Source organism: Diabrotica virgifera, chromosome 8 (assembly GCF_917563875.1).
Source record: "Diabrotica virgifera virgifera chromosome 8, PGI_DIABVI_V3a".
Taxonomy (NCBI): Eukaryota; Metazoa; Arthropoda; class Insecta; order Coleoptera; family Chrysomelidae; genus Diabrotica; species Diabrotica virgifera.
The window spans coordinates 160,585,622-160,606,139 of NC_065450.1; the positions used below are offsets into that span (position 1 = coordinate 160,585,622).

The window sequence follows — 20,518 nt, forward strand, 5'->3', positions numbered from 1 at the left end:
TCCGTAAGATCTCTTAATTTTTAATTGAGGTGGGTTTAAAGGGCTCGAATAAGGGGATGTTTGCTCGTAAATAGATGTTTTAAACAGCTATATCTCGTTAATTGTTTACTGTAATGAAAATCTATATACAAGAGAATTTTAGCTATTAAAAAAGCTACAATTTAGTAATCTATCATTTTTTTCGTATCATCAGTATTTTCGGAGATATTTTGAAGAAAATGATAAAAAATGCAAAATTGCAAAAAATAAATTTTTTGTTAAACTCCAATTTTTCTAAAATTAGGCCTTTTAAATAGGTCAAACTTCTTGGGTGTATTGATAATATGAATATAAAAGGAATTACAGAAAGGTAAAGACGAATTTTTAGTTAAAAGGGTAGCTACGGGATTGTTTTAACTGTTTTTTTGCGTAAAGAAAAACAGGTACCGATATTTTTTTGATCATAAGTTGCTCAATTTTTATGCTAAAAACTTTTTATCATTAATTTTTGAAAGATCTTATTGTATGCTTGAAAAAACGTTATATAAGTTTTCCTGGAAAAATGCAAAGTTTTCCCGGTATTTGGCTTTGATTATTTCAAATTATGCATTTGACGAAAAAAGCTAACTTTTAACATGCCGTATCTCGGTTTGTATTGGTCGTGAGAATATTATAGAAAAACAGTTTCGTTTGTGTTATCAAAAGATACAATTTTGATATCTACAGTTTTTTTGATTAAATTAATTTTTCGAGTTATTCTCAAAAAACATTCTAAAAAAGTCGATTTTTTCGTCGAAAAACTGTTACTCTCAACCACGAATAACTCGAAAAATATTAGTTTTACGAAGAAAATATAAAAAACATTTTTTTCTTAAAATTACTTTTTACATCGATTTACATGGTTAAAATGTAATAAAAAATTCCCACCCCCGAGATGGGGTGGCAACTACCCCCAAGGTTTTAGCGTACAGCAGCATGATATAGAAACTGATCCTTGGACTATTTCCTACCTTCTGTGAAAATTTCAAGTAAATCCATGCTGGACGAAAAAATTGCGAGCCAAAATGCTTCATTTCCTCGACTATAGGGGATAATAATATGTTGAATTAGTTGTGTACATGACTTTCCCTAACGGGCGGAAACCAGAGTCGGGACGAGAGTAGTTATAAGGGGTCAAAGTCGCGGTTTTTATCATTTTTTGTGACACTCATGATCGAGATAGTGCACCAAAAATTGGAAATAAGTAGGTCATGACGTAACTAAGTAAAATCTCCAGAGCTGGAAACCAGAGTTAGGGAAAAGGGTAGTTATAGGGGGTAAAAATCACGGTTTTTATTATTTTTTTTTGGCGCTCATGATGGAGATAGTGTACCAAAATTTTGGAATAAGTAGGTCATGACGTAACTAAGTATATCTCCAGGGGCGGAACGTTGCGTGGCCACAAACGGGTGGGGGCAGGGGTGAATATAAAAATTTTAAGGGGCTTTTTGAGACGTTCCTGATCGAGATAGTGCACCAAAATTTGGGAATAGGTAGATCATGACATAACTAAGTAAAATCCCCAGAGCCGGAAACCAGAGTTGGGGACGAGGGTGGTTATAAGAAGCAAAATCGCGGTTTTTATTATTTTCTTTTGTAATGCTCATGATGGGAATAAGTAGGTCAAGACGTAACTAAGTAAAATCTCTAGGGGCGGAAGGCTGCGTGGCCGACAAAGGGGTGGGGACAAGAGTGAATATAAAATTTATAAGGGGTTTTTTGAGACGATCGTGATCGAGATCAAAATGCACCAAAATTTGGGAATAAGTAGATCATGAAAAAAACTAAGTAAAATCTAAAGGGACGGAATGCTGCTTGGGGACTAATGTTGTGCTGCGTCACAAAAAAAATACAAACTGCGACTTTGACCCCTTATAACTACCCTCATCCCCAACACTCATTTATGAATGGCGCAAATTTTGGTGCATTTTGATCTCGATCACGAACGGCAAAAATAACCCTTTTATTTTTATACTCACCGCTGCCTACAACCCCTTTGTACCCAAACAGCGTTCCACCCATGGATATTTTACTTAGTTATGTCATGACCTACTTATTTCCAAATTTTGGTTCACTATGTCCATCATGACCGTTACAAAAAAAAATAATAAAAACCGCGATATTTACCCCTTATAACTACCCTCGTCCCCCACTCTGGTTTTTGGCTCTGGGGATTTTACTTAGTTATGTCATGATCTACTTATTCCCAAATTTTGGTGCATTATCTCGATCAGGAATGTCTCAAAAGACCCCTTATATTTTTATACTCACCCCTGCCTACCACCCCTTTGTACCCCAAACAGCGTCCCGCCCATGGAGATTTTACTTAGTTACGTCATTGCCTACTTATTCCCAAAATTTGGTGCACTATCTCGATCATGAGCGTCACAAAAAAATAATAAAAACCGCGACTTTGGCCCCTTATAACTACCCTCGTCTCCCACTCTGGTTTCCGACCGTTGGGGCAAGTCATGTACACAACTTATTCAACATATCCACGTATAGTTGTTCCATATTATTTATCACGCAAAAAATCCGCTCACAGCTCTTAGACTATTGTATTTATAGAGCCATTAAAACTAGTATTAACAAGAAACCGTGTAGCCAACAGAAATATCTTCTCAAAGGAACGATAAAACGGTGTTTTATCGTTCATTTTCTAATTAAAAATGAATGATAATATTGGTTTCGTATACGTTCAAATTGGAACTTGAAATGTTTTTATTTACCCCCTTATAAATATTTTAAAACTTTTTGTTAAAAAGTTTTCGTATGAGCAATATAAACATAGCCAAATAAAAATGCAGATCTCTCACCATCAGCACTTCACATTTCCTTCACACATACTCGTATACAAAATGTTGTTGACACATAACGGCTCCCCAAGCTCCCATTTTCTCAGATCTTCTAATGTTTACCCTTCTAACCCGTTAAGAAAACTTCCCTCCGAGGCAGTATGCAGGCGATCTTTTAAAGGAGATGTGGTAGTTTTACCATAGAAAATATGTAACTGCTAGAAAAATTGTAAATATCATATTAAAATATACAAATTTGTATAAAAGTTGACGGTTTACGGAATTTTGTTAACAGTTAGTATGTATAATAACATACAAAATAGTTAATAAATGTTGCGTTTCTCGCTGATCTAACACACAGAGTTTGAGAAACTCGGCGTTGGTCGCTATATGAGATTTTCTCTCACGGTTTCAGAATATTGCACATAACTTTTTCCCTGGTAAATTATACATGCTGTAGTTTCTTCTAGTCTCCTAATTATCCTTCCTCTACAGTCGAATAGACTCGTCTGCTCAGATGGTGGTTCAGTTGCATTGGTATGGCCCGATTGTTAAGTAAGTGCGCTTCACGTGAGATATTCTCTTATTGCGCGACCACTGTGTGTAATATTATTTAGCATTATTTTATAGTATTATTTTATATTGTAGCATTATTTTATAGTATTATTTTATTTTGTGTTTACAATATGAATCGTGAAAAAAATTTTAGAATTTGCCCTGTTGCAGGACAATAAAATAAAGGTACAAGTACAATAAAGGACCCCGCAACACTTCTTATGGAAAAGTGGTCCCGGTCAAATTTAACAAAACTTTCGTCAATAATAGTTCTCAGTGAGTAGATTAAAAAATCCGTGGCACCTGGGTCTGAAAAACTATTATTCTCGAGCTACAGCCTTCTGAAGTTCTTAAATTCAGGTACTCGGTTTACGTTAAGTGCACTAATTCACGGTCAAGTGAATGAAAATATCTAATAGTGAAATAAGACAGATTTATTTTCTTCATTCATATTTGCGTGTTACATATGAATTCGTGGTCAAAAATAAATGCATCGTATTTTAGTCTTCAGAAAACCTCCGAAAAGTTCTCAGAAAACTGAAGAAGTGCGATATAAAATGTGCTGCTAGAGTGACATAACAATTATCATGCTTTGATGAATGCTTCTCACTTGTACAATACCAGCATAGTTGCAGTTATACCTTATCTTTAGAAAACTACTGAACAGTGGCGGATATAGGGGGAATAGGGGTATGCCCCTAGTAATACGGTCCAGATTTAAAGAACAAATTGTTTAAACATGATTGTTACACGTTAAAATATGTTAGCTTACATGCAACTTACTAGAGACAGACAAATTAAACCGAAATAACTCGACAGTTAGGAAAATAAAGGGAACTTATTGCACATGTTATTACCTATGTATTTTTTGTAGCTTGGGTTATCTATTTGATATATTTTGTGGTTGGTGTTTTATTAAAGGTCGCCCCCCTCCTCCAAGGCAAAAGTTCCGTAATTGTTACTGAAGTATCCTAATAGGTCGTTACTTAACACGACATAAAACATGATGTATCGAACCAAATTCAGCTGTCTCTTCTTCTTCCTATAATAGGCCTCTTGGCCTGTTTTTACCGATTTTAAGCTTGTATTTGTAGCTGTGATGTTGACTGCCAGCTATCTCGCCACCTTTTAAAGGGCCTTTCTATTGGTCTCTTGCCTGTTGGCTTCGAATCCCTGGCTATACGGGCTATTCTCTCGCTGTCCATTCTCATCACATGCTGATTCCACTCTCGTCGTCTCTGTCTTCCACACCGTACTATATCTTGTATGTTACCGAGATCTCTTATTCTGTCGTTTGGTATTCTGTCTCTCAGTGTTTTCCCAGTTATTGACCTCAGCGTTCTCATTTCTGATATCCTTAGCGTACTATGTATGTTAACTGTCGAGTTAACTGTGTTGAATTTGACTGTCTCTAGTAAGTTTCATGTTTCAAAAATGTTTCCTCTAATTCTGGTCCATGTTACGGGGGTCCCCCGTAACACGTGATACGTGTTAACATATACGCCCATACCCATGGGCAGGGCGGCCGTGCTCCCTCTGGCTATCCGGTTGCTGTAAACGATATATTGGCATCCAAAGTATACAAAATGTAATGTGCAACGTTTTCACGTCGGCACCCCCCCCTAAAAACTTTTATATGGGCGCCCATTTGGCGCTAGGGGAATTACCTTATTCTCAGCTACTGTAGCTGTGCTGGTATTCTGGTATTGGATAAGTCTGAACCATTCATGAAAACATGATAATTCTTATGTCGCTGTAGCAACACATTTTTTATCCCACTTCTTCAGTTTTCTGAGTACTTTTCGAAGATTTTCTGAAGACTAAAATACGATACATTTATTTTTAACCACGAATTCATGTGCAACACGCAAACATTTTTTTTTTAAGCATTTATTAACAATCAGAATTACATATTCTATGAGTTAATTTGATAACAAGTACAATAACTTATATCAATGTAGTATTGTACACTAAAATGGCGTTATGATGTACATCACCCAGCGGTTTTACCTCAGTTTCAGCTGAGATTTCTGGGCCATAATCTTCGCAATCTTCTGTTGTTTAGTGGCTGCAGTAATGGTACTATTAATTGGTTCGGGTGGCCTTCCAATTTCTCGTGGTGTCTGTTGGCTCTTTCTTGGATTATTGTGCTGACTAACGGGATGTTTAGGTCTGTATGAAGGGTTTGGTTGGAAATGTACCACGGGGCATTTGCGAAGGTACGTAGAATTTTTGATTGAGTTCTTTAGATAATTTTTGTGATTGATTTGCTGGCACAACTCCATAGTTCAATACCGTACGTCCATATAGGTTTGATGACTGTTTTATAAATCAGCAGTTTGTTCTCAATTGAGAGTCGAGATTTTCTACCTATAAGCCAATTAGTTTCTTTCACTCTCAACTAAATTTGTTTCTTCTTCTTTAAAATGTGTTGTTTCCAGTTTAATTTAGAATCAAGATGAAGCCCCAGGTATTTAACGATGTTCTGTTGTGGTATGTTGACTTGATTAAGGCTAATATTTGGGCATTGGTCTTTCCTTAGTGTGAAAGTTATATGTGTTGACTTAGTTTCATTAGCTTTTATCTTCCTTTTCTTTAACCACTGTCCAATTTGGTCTAGGTGTTCTTGAAGTTTTACTACTGCAGCTCTTGGATCCTCTTCAGTTGCAAATATTGCTGTGTCATCAGCGAAAGTGTTCTAATGGTGGTTTGTGGAGATGTGGAGAGGTTGGTAAATCTTAATTAAATAAAGTAAATAAAATAAACGCAAACATGAATGAAGAAAATGAGTCTCTCTTCTTTAAACAATAGATATTTTCATTCACTTGACCGTGAATTAGTGCACTTAACGTAAACCGAGTACGTGAATTTAAGAACTTCAATATAGCTCGAGAATAATAGTTTTTCAGACCCAGGTGCCCTGGACTTTTTTAATCTACTCACTGAGAACTTTCATTGACCAAAGTTTCGTTGAATTTGACCGGGACCACTTATCCATAAGAAGTGTTACGGGGTCCTTTGAAAGTTATATTGAAATGTTAAAATTAATATTACTTCTACCCCTTTAGATTAGATTAAAATGAACAAGCGCATCAACAGTCACATTGTGTAAAGCTAATAATAAGTTTAATAATTTTAAAATATATTTTACAAATTTTATCTCCCCGGCACGACCACTCACGTAAAAGCCAACATAGCGACCAATGCCGGGTTATTAAAATAAAAAATTATATAAGAATAATTATAGAAATATAATTATTATTAAATATATAAAAATTATTTATGATTTTTGTTCAAAATGCGACATGGTTGTTGGTTATGTTATAACTTATAGGTACCTGTTTTCGATTACCAAAAAGACGGATACATAATATCTTACACCAGACTATCTGTGAAAAATAAAATCCTTGATTTCACGTAAACATTTTTACAGATATTTGAAGGTTCTAAAAGGTGATGAAAAATCCGTAAAAACGTACAGCTGATCTTACTTTATTTTGTTAAACAATCCCGAAAAAAAATAGTTTTTTGCCTAGAAAACGTTTCTAATAATAACATGTACTGTAATAAAACGAGCGATTTCGTATTTATTTACGACTTTATTAATTTATTTATACTATACAAGTTTTCTTTTACAATCTCTGGCTTAAAACTTGACATTCCAGTCTTCGCCACTTCTAGCTATTTTATGACCTTCCACATACCGCGCGTCTATCTCCACCGATTCCACGTATATCGTGCTTCCGCCAGAATGTTCTCGGCCGGCGATTCATTGTTTTGCTACATTGCTCCCCTCTTAAGATCTGAGCATCCCGATCAGCAACTCTAGATGAAGGCCCAAGATGGCGGAATCTACGCGACTCTAAAGCTCTGCATACACCCTCTAAGAAGAAATAACAGTACACTGTCTTTGAAGGGTACGACATCTTCGAATTCATGCAACACACAGTAATTCGTACGCCAGTTTCTCTGAAGATCAATTTAAGCATGCTTCTCACAAAATTCCAATCCCGGTTTTTTACTGCATGGCCTATTTTTGGTAAAGCCAAATCTTTGATGTCATAATTACACACGATTTTCGTCAAAATAGTTAAAGCATGTCATATGTTCTCGAAGCTTTGTGTGTCCGTATAAGACTCCCTTACCGTATAGAGCAAAGATCGAGGACCATCTTCCAATCGCAGTATTCTTCCAATTTTAGGCTGCTGATTTCTTAACTCGTCTAGGCGGCCGAACTTTCTATTGAATATGGATGAGACTCCTTTAGTCATCTCGAGGTCTTGGGCAACAGAGTGGGCTAGAGAGACGTGTTCTGGAACACTAAACAGATCTTGCTGAACTTCTGTGGTCACGCCGAATCTATCACTCATTCTCTCTGCGTAATTGGACATAAATTCATTAAAACTTGGCTGTGCGGCATTTTTCATTTCCCATTGAATGACTCGGGCTACTTCTGTTTCATTTGAGCCAGCATATGGTGCAAGACGATTTATGTGAATATCTTTTGGTTTACCGTTTGTCAACTTCCTAATTCTGTATATTACGTCATTTATTTTCTTCTTAACTTCATACGGATCTTCCCATTGTCTTTACAGTTTATGACAAAAGCCTCGACGACGTTGTGGATTATACAGCCAGAAAAGATCACCTACTTCGAAGCTTTCATTCTTGCATCAAGAATCATATTGATCTTTTATTCTGTCACTGGCTATCTGGATGTGTTTTCGGGCAAGTTCATGAATGTTATTCATTCCTAACTTCAGGCGGTCGACGTATTCTTCGCCTGCAACATGTTCCTTGGAAGGTCTGCAGCCAAACTCTAGGTCGCAGGGCAAACGAACTTCACCACCCAACATCAGGCAGGTTGGTGTCTGACGTGTAGTTTCATTTACGGCCGAGCGGAAGGCCATCAGGAATAAAGGAATGTGCTGGTCCCAACCCTGCTGATGTTCAGATACAACTTTGGACAAATGTTTAACCATCGTTCGGTTCATCCTCTCGACCATTCCATCTGATTGAGAATGCAGGGGTGTCGTTCTGGTCTTATTGACACCAATCAATTTACAAACGTTTTGGAAAAGAGCCGACTCAGTTTCGCCCTTGGTCGGAGTGGATCTCCAAGGGAACACCAAATCGACTGAAGAATTCTCTAACAAGTACCTCTGCAACGTCGCAGATTCTTGATTCGGTAATGCATAGGCCTCGGTACATTTCGTAAAATAATCCATGGCCACCAGGATGTTATTTATTTCCAGCATCGGTTTCTGGAAATGGACCTGGAATGTCGATTGCTACTTTTTCCATAGGACTGCCAACATTGTAATTGTACTGTCTCATGGGTGTTTTCTTTTTACCAACTGGGCCATTATCGGATGCACACAATTCACATTTCCGGCACTATCTTCTTATATCATCTTTACAGTTCACCCAGTAGAACCGTTCTCGAACCTTTTGCAGAGTCTTCGTAATACCAAAGTGTCCACCTGATGTATCGTCATGCAACTGATGCAATACTTCTGACATTTTACTTTTAGTTACAATCAACTGAAGTTTAGATTCTGTACCATCATCGTTCTCAAAGATTCTGCACGGAAGATCATCTTTTAGTACCAGGTAATTCCATTGGCTCCAGTAGGCCTTGACTTCCAGACTACATGCACTAATGTTTTGCCAACTAGGTCTCTCACCTTGACGCATCCAATCCAATACTCTTTTTATACATTGATCATCTTCTTGGGCGTTTTGTATTTGTTGGGGCTGCCATTGCTCATTAACTACTGTGGTTCGTCTTACAGGGCAAAGCTTTTCCTCTACTTTAAGCCGGTGATTATAACTTTCACCGCATGGCCGTATCGAGGAAGCATCTGTATTTGAACGAACCCTTCCAGCCCTCTTCACGCGTCTCTTCGGCATCGTGTCACGAATCACCCTCCGTACCATTTCCACCCAACGTTCATCTTTTCTCTTATCGCTTTTTTCCACGGTTAGTACTCGATTGTTTAGTGAAGCTTGGCTAGTTGCTTCGTTTTCCAAGGCAAGAGCATGTGCTTCATCTAAAACTTCCCGTCTTGCTAGTCGCAAAGCTTTCTGTAGTTCACTATCTTTCAGCCCATTGACGAAGGTATCTACCGCAATTTCTTCTAAAACTCTGTCTGGCACCACTGGATAAGCCAACCGCACCACACGAGCCACATCTGCTTCAAATTCTTGCAGATTCTCACTTGCTCGTTGGCTTCTACTTCGCAGTTGTGCTTTGTATACTTGTTGTAGATGGGCATCTCCATAGCGTTTTTTTAGACGAGTGAACAAGGTCTGGTAACATTTTTGTTGACCCTTAGGAATTGACCTTAATATATCTGCAGCATCACCTCGTAGAGCAGCAGTCAAGGAAACAGCCTTTTCTTGTTCGGTCCAATGATTGCCGGTCGCAATACCTTCGAATTTTCTAAGGTATATGGACCAAGAGGACTTTCCATCAAATGATGGTAATCTGAATATCATATTATGCGACGCTTCATCTCTAGGTAGTTTATCTTTCACTACAGGATCTAAAGCTACTGCATTAACTGACGGTTGCAATTTTGTACCGGTTATCATGCTCTCTAATTGTTTGATCTTCTCGTCTACGGCTAAAACTACTGCATCAACTGAGGGTAGAACTTTCGTTTTGGTTACCATAGTCTCTAGTTGTTTGATCTTCTTTTCTAGCATTTCTTTGTTGTCGTCTACACTTTTCTGCATATTATCGGATCTTCTAGAAACTTCTTCAAATTTCTCGTTGTTCTGTCTAGAAAGTTTTTAGTTACTTGAGAGCCACTTTCAAATTTCTCGTTGCTCTGTCTACAAACTTCTTCAAGTTTTTCGTTGTTCTGTTTACAAACTTCCTTAAGTCTCTCATTGTTCTTTCTAGAAGTTTCATCAAGCTTCTGAGAAACACTTTCGAATTTCTGGTCGAATTCCTCATTAATTATCTTAGACGTTTCATCGACCTTTTGAGAAACACTTTCGAATTTCGATAAGATTGGTTGTTCTGCTGACTAGAAGCGGAACGTCTTGTGTGGGTCATCTCCATTCTTCTTGAGGACCTCCTCTAGTCGTGCTTTCAGGACTTTCTTGGACCCACTGGAATCTAACTCGTACTCTTCTAATTGTTCACGGAGCTGTTTTACCGAAAGTTCTTCTAGCAACATATTTGGTGGGCACACACGTACTTTTCAAAATGTCTTTTAAAAGTCTTTCCGAATACCGAACAATTAACGTACTCCGATTTTTCCCCGACGAATAAAGTTCAAAAGTCTTTTAAAGTCTTTCTCTAATTCACTTATTTATATCGCACTAAGTTTACCGAACACCGAACACCGGACACCACTGTAATAAAACGAGCGATTGCGTATTTATTTACAACTTTATTAATTTATTTAAAGAAGTTTTCTTTTACAAACTCTAGCTTAAAACTAAACTCAAATAAAAGCGCGCTCGACTTAAATAGCAAATAACGTTATACTCAATCATTCCAGACTTCGCCACCTCTAGCTATTGTGTGACCTTCCACATACCGCGCGTCTTTCTCTACCGATTTCACGTATATCGTGCTTCCGCCAGAATGTTCTCGGCCGGTGATTCATTGTTTTGCTACAGTACATTTTAGAGAAAAGTTTAATAAATAAATTATAAATCATAAAGATTACTTAAAATTAAAATGCATAAACAATTGATCGAGATATTTTCAGAAATCCTTATTTTGCACTCAGCTATAAATTTTAATAATTTTTTTTTGTATAGTGTCATGGTACTTAAAATTATGGCTTTTAATGAGTTATTAAAGTATGCTGAATTTCAAACAGATCGTCTTAAATAGAGTATCCGCCAAAAGAAACAGTACCTACCTAATATAAAAAAATATATAATGCAGTGCTTCCCAAACTGTGCGCCGCGGCGCCCTGGGGCGCCGTGGCTCGACTACATGGGCGCCGCGAAAGTTTTCTTCCAATATTAGACATAATCACATAATTACCTTCAAGTATTAAACATTAAACTAAAGTTGTTATGACAACTTTTTAACTTTTAAAATATACCTATATAAAAATGTTTCCCATGATAAACGAGTTCAGTTATTAGTAATTTTATTTGATGCCGACAATATATCCTCGATATTTTAAATTCCACGAAACAATAATTCTCTTACTACTGTAAATTGACTTCGGACCGACAGGCCATAAGTTTTAAATATGTCGGCATAAATATAATTTAATATAAATATAAAATATATAAACTAAAAGGGAAGTTCCCTAGGTTGGCTGTATACCACATAGTTAAAAAACTCTAACAAGAAGTAAAACCACTTCTATGTAAATTGGTATATTTATTAAAACTTAAAAATCCCAATGGATTGAATAAAATATGTCCAATTCAGAACGTTTTCAGACCTATCGGTCCATCATCAGTGAATGTGCATACTTGCTAAATAGCCCCAGAACCAAACAATGGTTGAATTTAAAATTCGATTTACATTATTTAAAAATAATATTCAACAGGCTAAACGCCGATGTTACAGGATATTGCCTATGGGAACATGGTGAAACCCTACCAAAACCTCAATCAACCATCTTAGGCCAACTTTGACTATAAAGTCACTTTATAGTCAAAGTTGGCCTAAGATGGTTGATTGAGGTTTTGGTAGGGTTTCACCATGTTCCCATAGGCAATATCCTGTAACATCGGCGTTTAGCCTGTTGAATATTATTTTTAAATAATGTAAATCGAATTTTAAATTCAACCATTGTTTGGTTCTGGGGCTATTTAGCAAGTATGCACATTCACTGATGATGGACCGATAGGTCTGAAAACGTTCTGAATTGGACATATTTTACTCAATCCATTGGGATTTTTAAGTTTTAATAAATATACCAATTTACATAGAAGTGGTTTTACTTCTTGTTAGAGTTTTTTATAAAATATATAATTTTAAATATATATTCGGTCGGTATAAATATAATTTAATATAAATATAAAATATATAATTTTAAATATATATTAAATATATAAATTTAACATAAATATAAAATATATAATTTTAAATATATATTCGGTCGGCAAATACAATCGTCTCCTTGCACGTGCACATTTTAAAACTATGAATTTTTACTTATCTAAATTTTAGTTAGTTGAATTTGTAGTTTCATTTATCAGTGTGAATATAAACAGGGTTATTTCACCTACTTGTGTACAAAAGTTGCTGTAAAAATGGAAAAGTTTTTGAATTTAAATAAACAAGGTGGTTCTAAAAATAAAGTGGATGCACCACAAACTAGTGGTAGAGTCGTGAAGAAACGAAAATACCGTAAATATGATGACAGCTATTTGGATTTTGGCTTTACATCAACAAACGTCAATGATGAAGAGAGACCACAATGTGTATTGTGCCTGAAACTTTTGGCTCCAGAATGCATGCTTCCAAGTAAGTTAAAACGCCATTTGGAAGCCAATCATCCAAACTTTGCTGACAAACCTCGTAGCTTTTTTACCAGGAAGTTAAATGATTTGAAGCAACAAAAAGGTAACTTTTCCAAGCATTTGTTGATACCTAAAAATGCTTTGCTGGCATCATACAAGGTCGCGTATAAAGTTGCAAAGTGTAAAAAGCCCCACACAATCGCAGAACAATTAATTCTACCGGCTGCTGTAGATTTGGTAAACATTAGGTGCGTAATTATTAGGGAGCGGATTTATATGCAATCAATTTTGATGAAATATGCGCATATATATGCAGTAAAAAATTACGAAATATGCGCAAGATATGCACAAAAATTCAAAAAATGCTCATTTCGAGAAAGCACAAATTTTCTGTTTTATTCTATTCTAGAGGGTTCTTTTATATCGGGGGGCGGCAATCTTATTTATTATCTTTCAAATAAAATCGTTATTTTTCATATATGCAAATTATTCACATTTTTTTACAAAAACTGATGTCAATAATTGTTACCTATTTAAAATAAAACAACAATATCACTATATACATATATCTTCGATTATAATTCACTACAATGTGTTTTTCCAAATTTTTATAACTTGAAAAGCTCCTTTCAACATCAACGGAACTAAATGGGGCGTATTTAAAATAACTTGTTAAAGCTCAAAATTCTACACCAAAATCAATTTCAAAATTTCCACTAAAAATTTCGCATATGTTCTCCAAAGTTTTAAAGCCGTTATTTTTTTCTAGAACCAATTCTAATTTCTTTTTAACTGAATTACCGATTTTACCGGGAACTCTCGAAATGTGTACTTTAAAATTTCTAACTATGTCGACGGACTCTGTTAAAGACATTTTCCGATTTTCTAAATTATTTATGGTTTTTACTATAAAACTATAATGCGTCTTGATAAAAGTTAGCTGGTTTGCCAATGAAGAAGTAGTTTTAACAATATGTTGTGTCTTTATAATAGCAGCACTGTCTTCGGCGTTAAATTCTAAAAGCAATTCCGTAATTGCCACAAAATGTTCAGCAGAAAAAATTGCAGCTTCCAACCAAGTTCTCCACCTATTCAGTACTGATTCGGGAGGTAAAGGTACATTAGGTAATTTGTTCCTGTACAACTAGACCCGTAAAGGACTTTTGACGAATACTTTTTTTACGCTACTTATTAGTACATTTACATCAGGGAATTCACCCCTAATATGTTCAGCTACTCTGTTACATCCATGCTCTAAACAAGTTACGTGAACTAAATTTGCATAAATTAATTTAATTTGTTGACCAGCTTTAACCATGTAATTTTACTAATTTTACTGATTTACGGGATCTGATCTAAAGCTTGAATATTTCAATTTTCGTTAGAAAATCGTAAAACTGTGGTTGAAGGTGTAAATTCTCTTAACAATAGGGGATTTAAAAGAATCACCAGGATTATAGATACCTAGGTACTAAATATAATAAAAGTGAATAAAATTCGGATTTCCCGGTAAACCATCCTTCATCATTTTAACATCCTACAATCATTTTATAACGGCGTACTATAAGGACTATAAGTACTTTGTGTAAAGATCGGGCATTTTCTAAGAAAAAATGAAAAGGCATCTCTTCAGATAGTTCCCGAATTAATAGATACGACAGCTTGTGCGGGGAAATATTTTGTGTCGAATTAAAAAATTTAAAATATTTTTTTTGGGCTTAAATCTTTTAAATATGCACAAAATATGCATGTTTCTTTAAAAATATGCAAAATTTAGTAAAGTTCTCAAATATGCGAAATATGCATGCAATATGCATTTAGCATAAAATCCGCTTCCTAGTAATTATACTAGGTAAATATACCTTTAATATTTACCTATTAACGATATTATTTATATCATTTTAAAGTGCGCATGCGTTTTGCTGCTAATTTGTCGCCGATTAGTCGTCGACAGGCACCCGCGAACGCACTTAATATGATCGGAGAATCTGCGGGAAAACTTCTTTCAGCGGTGCCTTTACCTAACAACACCATCAGTCGCAGAATTCAGCGTGTGGCGGAGGATCTTAATGATCAAATAATTGAAAAAATAAAAGAAAGTGAATTTGCGTTACAGTTGGATGAGGCAACAGATTCTAGTAAAGATGCACACTTGATTTGTTACATAAGGTTCTTGGATGATAATACCATTGTGGAGGATCTTCTGTTTTGTAAAAAAATCACTGCAAGTACAAAGGCGCAAGACTTGTTCGAGATCCTGAATACATTTGTGGTTGAAAACAATTTGGAGTGGACAAAGTGCGTTGGTGTTTGCACTGATGGTGGTCGTTCAATGTCTGGCCGTTATGGAGGATTACAGGCGCTTGTTCGAAACAAAGCTCCGGATTCAGTATGGACCCATTGCATCATTCATAGAGAAGCGCTTGCATCAAAGAATCTGAGTCCTTCACTAAATTTGGTCTTAAAACGTGTGGTAACTGTGGTAAATTATATAAAAACTAGGCCGGTGAAAGCAAGGTTTTTCAAAAAAATGTGTGAGGATATGGGTGCAGAATAGGGTGGGCCGAAAAAAATTTTTATTTTTTTTTCTTAATGCTATACCGAAAAAAACTTGTCTCTATTATGGGTTATCAAAATGCAAAAAAGAAAAAAAATATATACCTAACCCCCAGCTAGCGCAACGCATCTGAACTTTCGAAATTTCACTAAAATCATGAGTTCTTGTAATTTTTTTTTTGAACATCCTAATAACTGCATATTGGGCTGCTATAGTGATATCCCTTTACATTAGAGTTTTAAAAATACAATAAATAATTGGATAAGTATAATTTTATTAATCTGAGGTAGCGCAACGGACACGAAAATGACGCATCTTACAGTCGAGTGCAGATGAGCTGTGCGTTCGGGGAATGGGTTGGCACTGAGCCGAGCTTCCCCCACTTATACTCTCTACACCCACAATGCACTGGAAGCAGCCTCAACGATCATGTTTTTTCATGTTCTCTGTTACTCGGCAGTTTACGTCAGCAGATTCGTTTAAACTTACGTGTATTAGCTGTGAGTTGATAGTGCAAACTGTTTTTATAATTTTTTGAGTGAAGTTTGAGTTTAAATTCACGTGCGTGATGGTTGCCAAGAAAATAACTCGCAGTGATTTTGATTGCCCATTGTTTGGCTACCCGAGGGAATTGCCTGTGAGTAAGCTTCCAACTTTCTAAGATGTCCTTCGGAGCTGTTTCCACGAACAGTACCTTCTAGCATTAGAAAGTAACAAGCCTGTAAGTTTCTCTCAGATATCTAATATTGTCGCTCCAAAAGTAAAAGCCGTCTTTGACAAAGCATCAATACCAACAGTGACGCCCTACAGAATTGTTCAATTAATAAATTCATATCACGTTAGCTACCGTAATCTAATGAAGTCCTTTAAGCGTGACAAGGAAAAAGACAAGTACAAAGAGAAAATTGAGGAATTCAAACAAAAGGCTTTATCACTCTTTGATGTATCTGGAGAAAGGTCCCGGAGATCTGTGAGTGCCCTATATCAATTTCATGTAAATGTGAAAAAGATAAAAAAATTCCGGTGCTTGAACTTAAGTTTATGTATTTCCAAAGAAATCATGGACAAGGAAAAATTGGAAATTTAGACAAGAAGGAGTCGAAAAAAATTACCAAAAGACTGCAACGTAAAGAAAAAAAAATCAGGTTATGTCGTCTAACATCCCACTAGTTTACTAGTTTCACATTCGCAGCCTTCATACTCTAAGGATGCAACAAAACCAAGAATAGCTTCAGATGGAAGCTCAATGGAAGAGGAAGAGTCTGATAGTTCCGGTGACAACTATATTCCTATTCCGAGCAAACAACCGTGGCAAATGCGGATACAATTAAAAAATACCGCGTTGGCCAGTGACCGATTTGGTGTTTCGGACAGGGCAACAGCTGCTATTGCCTCCAGTGTAATGCATGACGTTGGTCTTGCAACGAAAGAGGATGATTCCCTCATAATTGATAAGAATAAGGTTAGGAGGGAAAAAAATTTATGCAGATCAAATCTCCAAGATACGATAAAAAAAGAACCAAACTTGATACAAGGGCTATACTTTGATGGTCGAAAGGATAAAACTTTAAAAATTGATGAAGTTAATAACAAGTGTTTCAGAAGAAGTGCAAAAGAGGAACACTTTTCAATTATTAAAGAACCTGGCTCGATTTATGTTGGCCATGTGACGCCATCTACTGGAACTTCGAAGGACATTGCTAGTGCTATATTGGACTACTTGAATGAGTCAAATTTTTCGCTCGATGAGCTTGATGTAATTGGATGCGATGGTACCGTCACAAATACAGGCTGGAAAACCGGTGTAATTCGCACAATCGCGGAAAAAATAAAAAGACCGCTGCAGTGGGTAGTTTGCCTTTTGCATTTGAACGAATTGCCGTTCAGGCACTTGTTTCAAACTTTGGACGGTGAAACGACTGGCCCAAAATCTTTTAGTGGTCCTATTGGCTCACAACTCAGAAATTGTGAAAAACTTCCAGTAGTAAAATTTCAAATCATTGATTGCGAGATTCCAGACATCGATAGCAAAATCTTAAGTAAAGACCAACAATATCTCCTGGATGTAAGTTTGGCTATCAAGTCAGGCACCTGCACAATAGACTTCGCAATTCGTGAACCAGGTCCTATCTCCCATTCCCGATGGCTGACAACAGCGAACAGAGTTCTTCGTCTTTATATGAGCGTTGAAAGTCCCTCTGAAGAACATCTTATTTTGGTACAATTTATACTTAAATCTTACATGCCTGTATGGTTTAAGATAAAAAAAAGTAAGTACCTTACAGATGGACCAAAACATGTTTTTAATTTAATAAAATCTTCACGATTCCTTCCAGAAAACTTGATAAAGGTGGTTGATCCAGTAATTGAAAGGAATGCGTTTTTCGCGCATCCAGAAAACTTGCTCCTCAGTATGATTGTTGATGAAAGCGCCCATATCAGAGAGTTGAGGCTTAGAAGAATCATAAAATCAAGGACCGTAGCTTCCAATAAAAAGCTAGTCCGAACTTTTAAACCCCCAAAACTCAACTTCCAGGAAAACGAATATTATGAAATTATTGATTGGACTACTACTGCTATTTCTCCACCACCGTTGTTGCGAAGAGTATCTGACGAAGAAATGTGGGCCAAAATTTCAACTGCCAACACACCAGAAGAATGGAATTTCCATAAATTTCCGTGTCACACGCAAGCGGTGGAGCGCTGTGTGAAATTGGTAACTGAAGCCTCCTCAAAACTCGTTGGTGCCAAGAACAGAGATGGATTCATAAGAACAACGCTGCTATCAAGAGCTTCAATGCTAAGTTTTTCAAGCAAGCAAGATTTTAAAGTTCCAAACATTTAACGGACTATTCTGTGAGTCTGGGAATTGACAATTCGTAAATTTTTTAATTTTGTAATTAATAAACTCATTTGGATAAATGTAAATTGCCTATTTATTTATTTTTCCTACAGGTTCCATCAACATTATATTTCTAAAAATAACACATGAGTGGTGGGTTTAAAAAAATTAGTTGCTGCACTACACTATAAAAGTGGTTAGCACTCGAAAAGTGATCAATTAGCTATATTGAAGGCCTTGCGCTACCTAAAATTAAAAAAAAAAGTAATATTTCAATAACTCATTGTGTTTTTATAACTATAATATAAATGATTTTCACTATAGCAGTTCAATATCTAGCTGTTTGGATATTTAAAAAAAAAATGGTAAAATCATGTGATTTTAGTGAAATTTCGAAAGTTCAGATGCGTTGCGCTAGCTGGGGGTTAGGTATATATTTTTTTTCTTTTTTGCATTTTGATAACCCATAATAGAGACAAGTTTTTTTCGGTATAGCATTAAAAAAAAAATAAAAAATTTTTTCGGCCCACCCTAGTGCAGAATACACGTCTCTGTTATACTACTGCCACTCACGATGGCTCTCTCGTGTGGTAATGTTTTGTCTCGTATGTTCCAATTACGGCAAGAAATGTACATTTTTCTTGAAGAAGAAAAACACCAGTATGCCAAGTACTTTGTAGAAACGGATTTTTTGATTCAACTAGCATACTTATGTGATATCTTTGAAAAGTTAAATGCGTTGAATCTCTCCCTGCAAGGCCGCAACACGCACATTTTAAAATTGGCGGAGAAGATTTCAGCTTTAAGAAAAAAATTAGAAGTATGGAAGAGAAAAATTAATGATAATAATATCAATGATTTTTTTTTTTTTTTTTTTATTGAGAAATTCGCATCAACCCGAAGGTTATTAGCGAGGAGCAGATTTACAATATTAAATATTATATATTTACAAAATTAATAGCTTTTAAATAGTTTAACATATTTGTGAACGAACAATTTGCACCAATTGCTTTCTCTAAGTTTGTTGGAATACCGTAAATTCTTCTTGCTGTGGAGAAAACTGGACAGTCTACAATTATATGTTTTACCGAGAGTTTAAGGTTACACTGATCACATTTCGGTTCAGGTTCTTTTGTTATTAAGAACTTGTGTGTGGCACTGGTATGACCTAACCTAAGGCGGGTTATTGTCACTTGATCCCTTCTTTTGGTGGGGAAACATGTCCATGGTTTAATGTTTGGTTTAATATTCCAAAGATTGGACACTGAAAATTGCCACCGGTTTTGCCACTCACTTAGGATACGCGATTTGATAACACTTGAAACATCACTAGTTGTCACATATTGCACGATAGTAGAGTCAGCTGAGTTGACGGCTTCACGCGCACACTTATCTGCTTCTTCATTGCCTCTTATACCAATATGTGACGGGATCCAGATGAAGATTACCTCCTTATTACGATTTTGTATCTCGATCAGATTTTGTTTTATTTTTCCCAGAATGTAATTCTCTGGGTATATTTTTCCTATGGATTGTAGTGAGCTTAGTGAATCAGTCAAAATGATGTGTTTCTGATTTGGTGAGGATATAATATATGTCAGTGCCCCGTATATGGCATATAATTCTGCATTAAAAGTACTGCAGTATATTGGCAACTTATATTTTTGGCACATATTCGAGGATATAACTGCTGCTCCCACGCCATCTGTTGATTTTGAAGCATCTGTATATATTTGAGAGAAGTTTGTATACTTTGATAATAAGTTTTGCAGATTTTGATGTATTATACTATGGTTAGTAGTATGTTTGTCCAATGAAGTTAAGGTGGTAATTATTTTTGGTACTCCCAAATTCCATGGCGTAGCAGGTTCAAAACTAACAGGATAGCAAGGAGGTAAGGTGGTGTTAAGAGATGAGAGATCCATTTTGATTCGGTGGTAGAAAGGTTTGTGTAGACGTGGTTTATTGGAGAAAAATGTTGATAATCGGTTAAGGTGATCATATTTGAAGGTGTGGTTATTAGGATTTGCATTTGATTTAATTGCATATGTTAACTTTAAGTACATTCTTCTGTAATACAGTGATGGTTCAGCTGCTTCACAACACAGGCTTTCTATTGGTGTGGTTCTGAAAGCTCCCAAGACAATGCGGAGTGCAGTATTGTGGATTGAATCTAAAATTTTAAGAGAAGAATCAGTAGCCGATGAATATGCTATCGCGCCATAGTCTAATTTAGATCTGATTAGAGTTCTGTAGAGAGAGAGCATAGTTTGTCTATCTGCTCCCCAGTCTTTTTTT

General features: G+C 36.1%; 1 protein-coding gene across 1 annotated transcript; it reads left to right on the forward strand.

Moving 5' to 3' along the window:
- The first annotated feature begins 15,534 nt into the window (after positions 1 to 15,534).
- Positions 15,535 to 18,229, forward strand: LOC126889917 (uncharacterized). The gene is made up of 2 exons (XM_050658643.1): positions 15,535 to 17,648; positions 17,715 to 18,229. Exons 1-2 carry the CDS (start codon positions 16,625 to 16,627, stop codon positions 18,221 to 18,223), a joined length of 1,533 nt encoding a protein of 510 aa, XP_050514600.1. The 5' UTR covers positions 15,535 to 16,624; the 3' UTR covers positions 18,224 to 18,229.
- Positions 18,230 to 20,518: the final 2,289 nt, after the last annotated feature.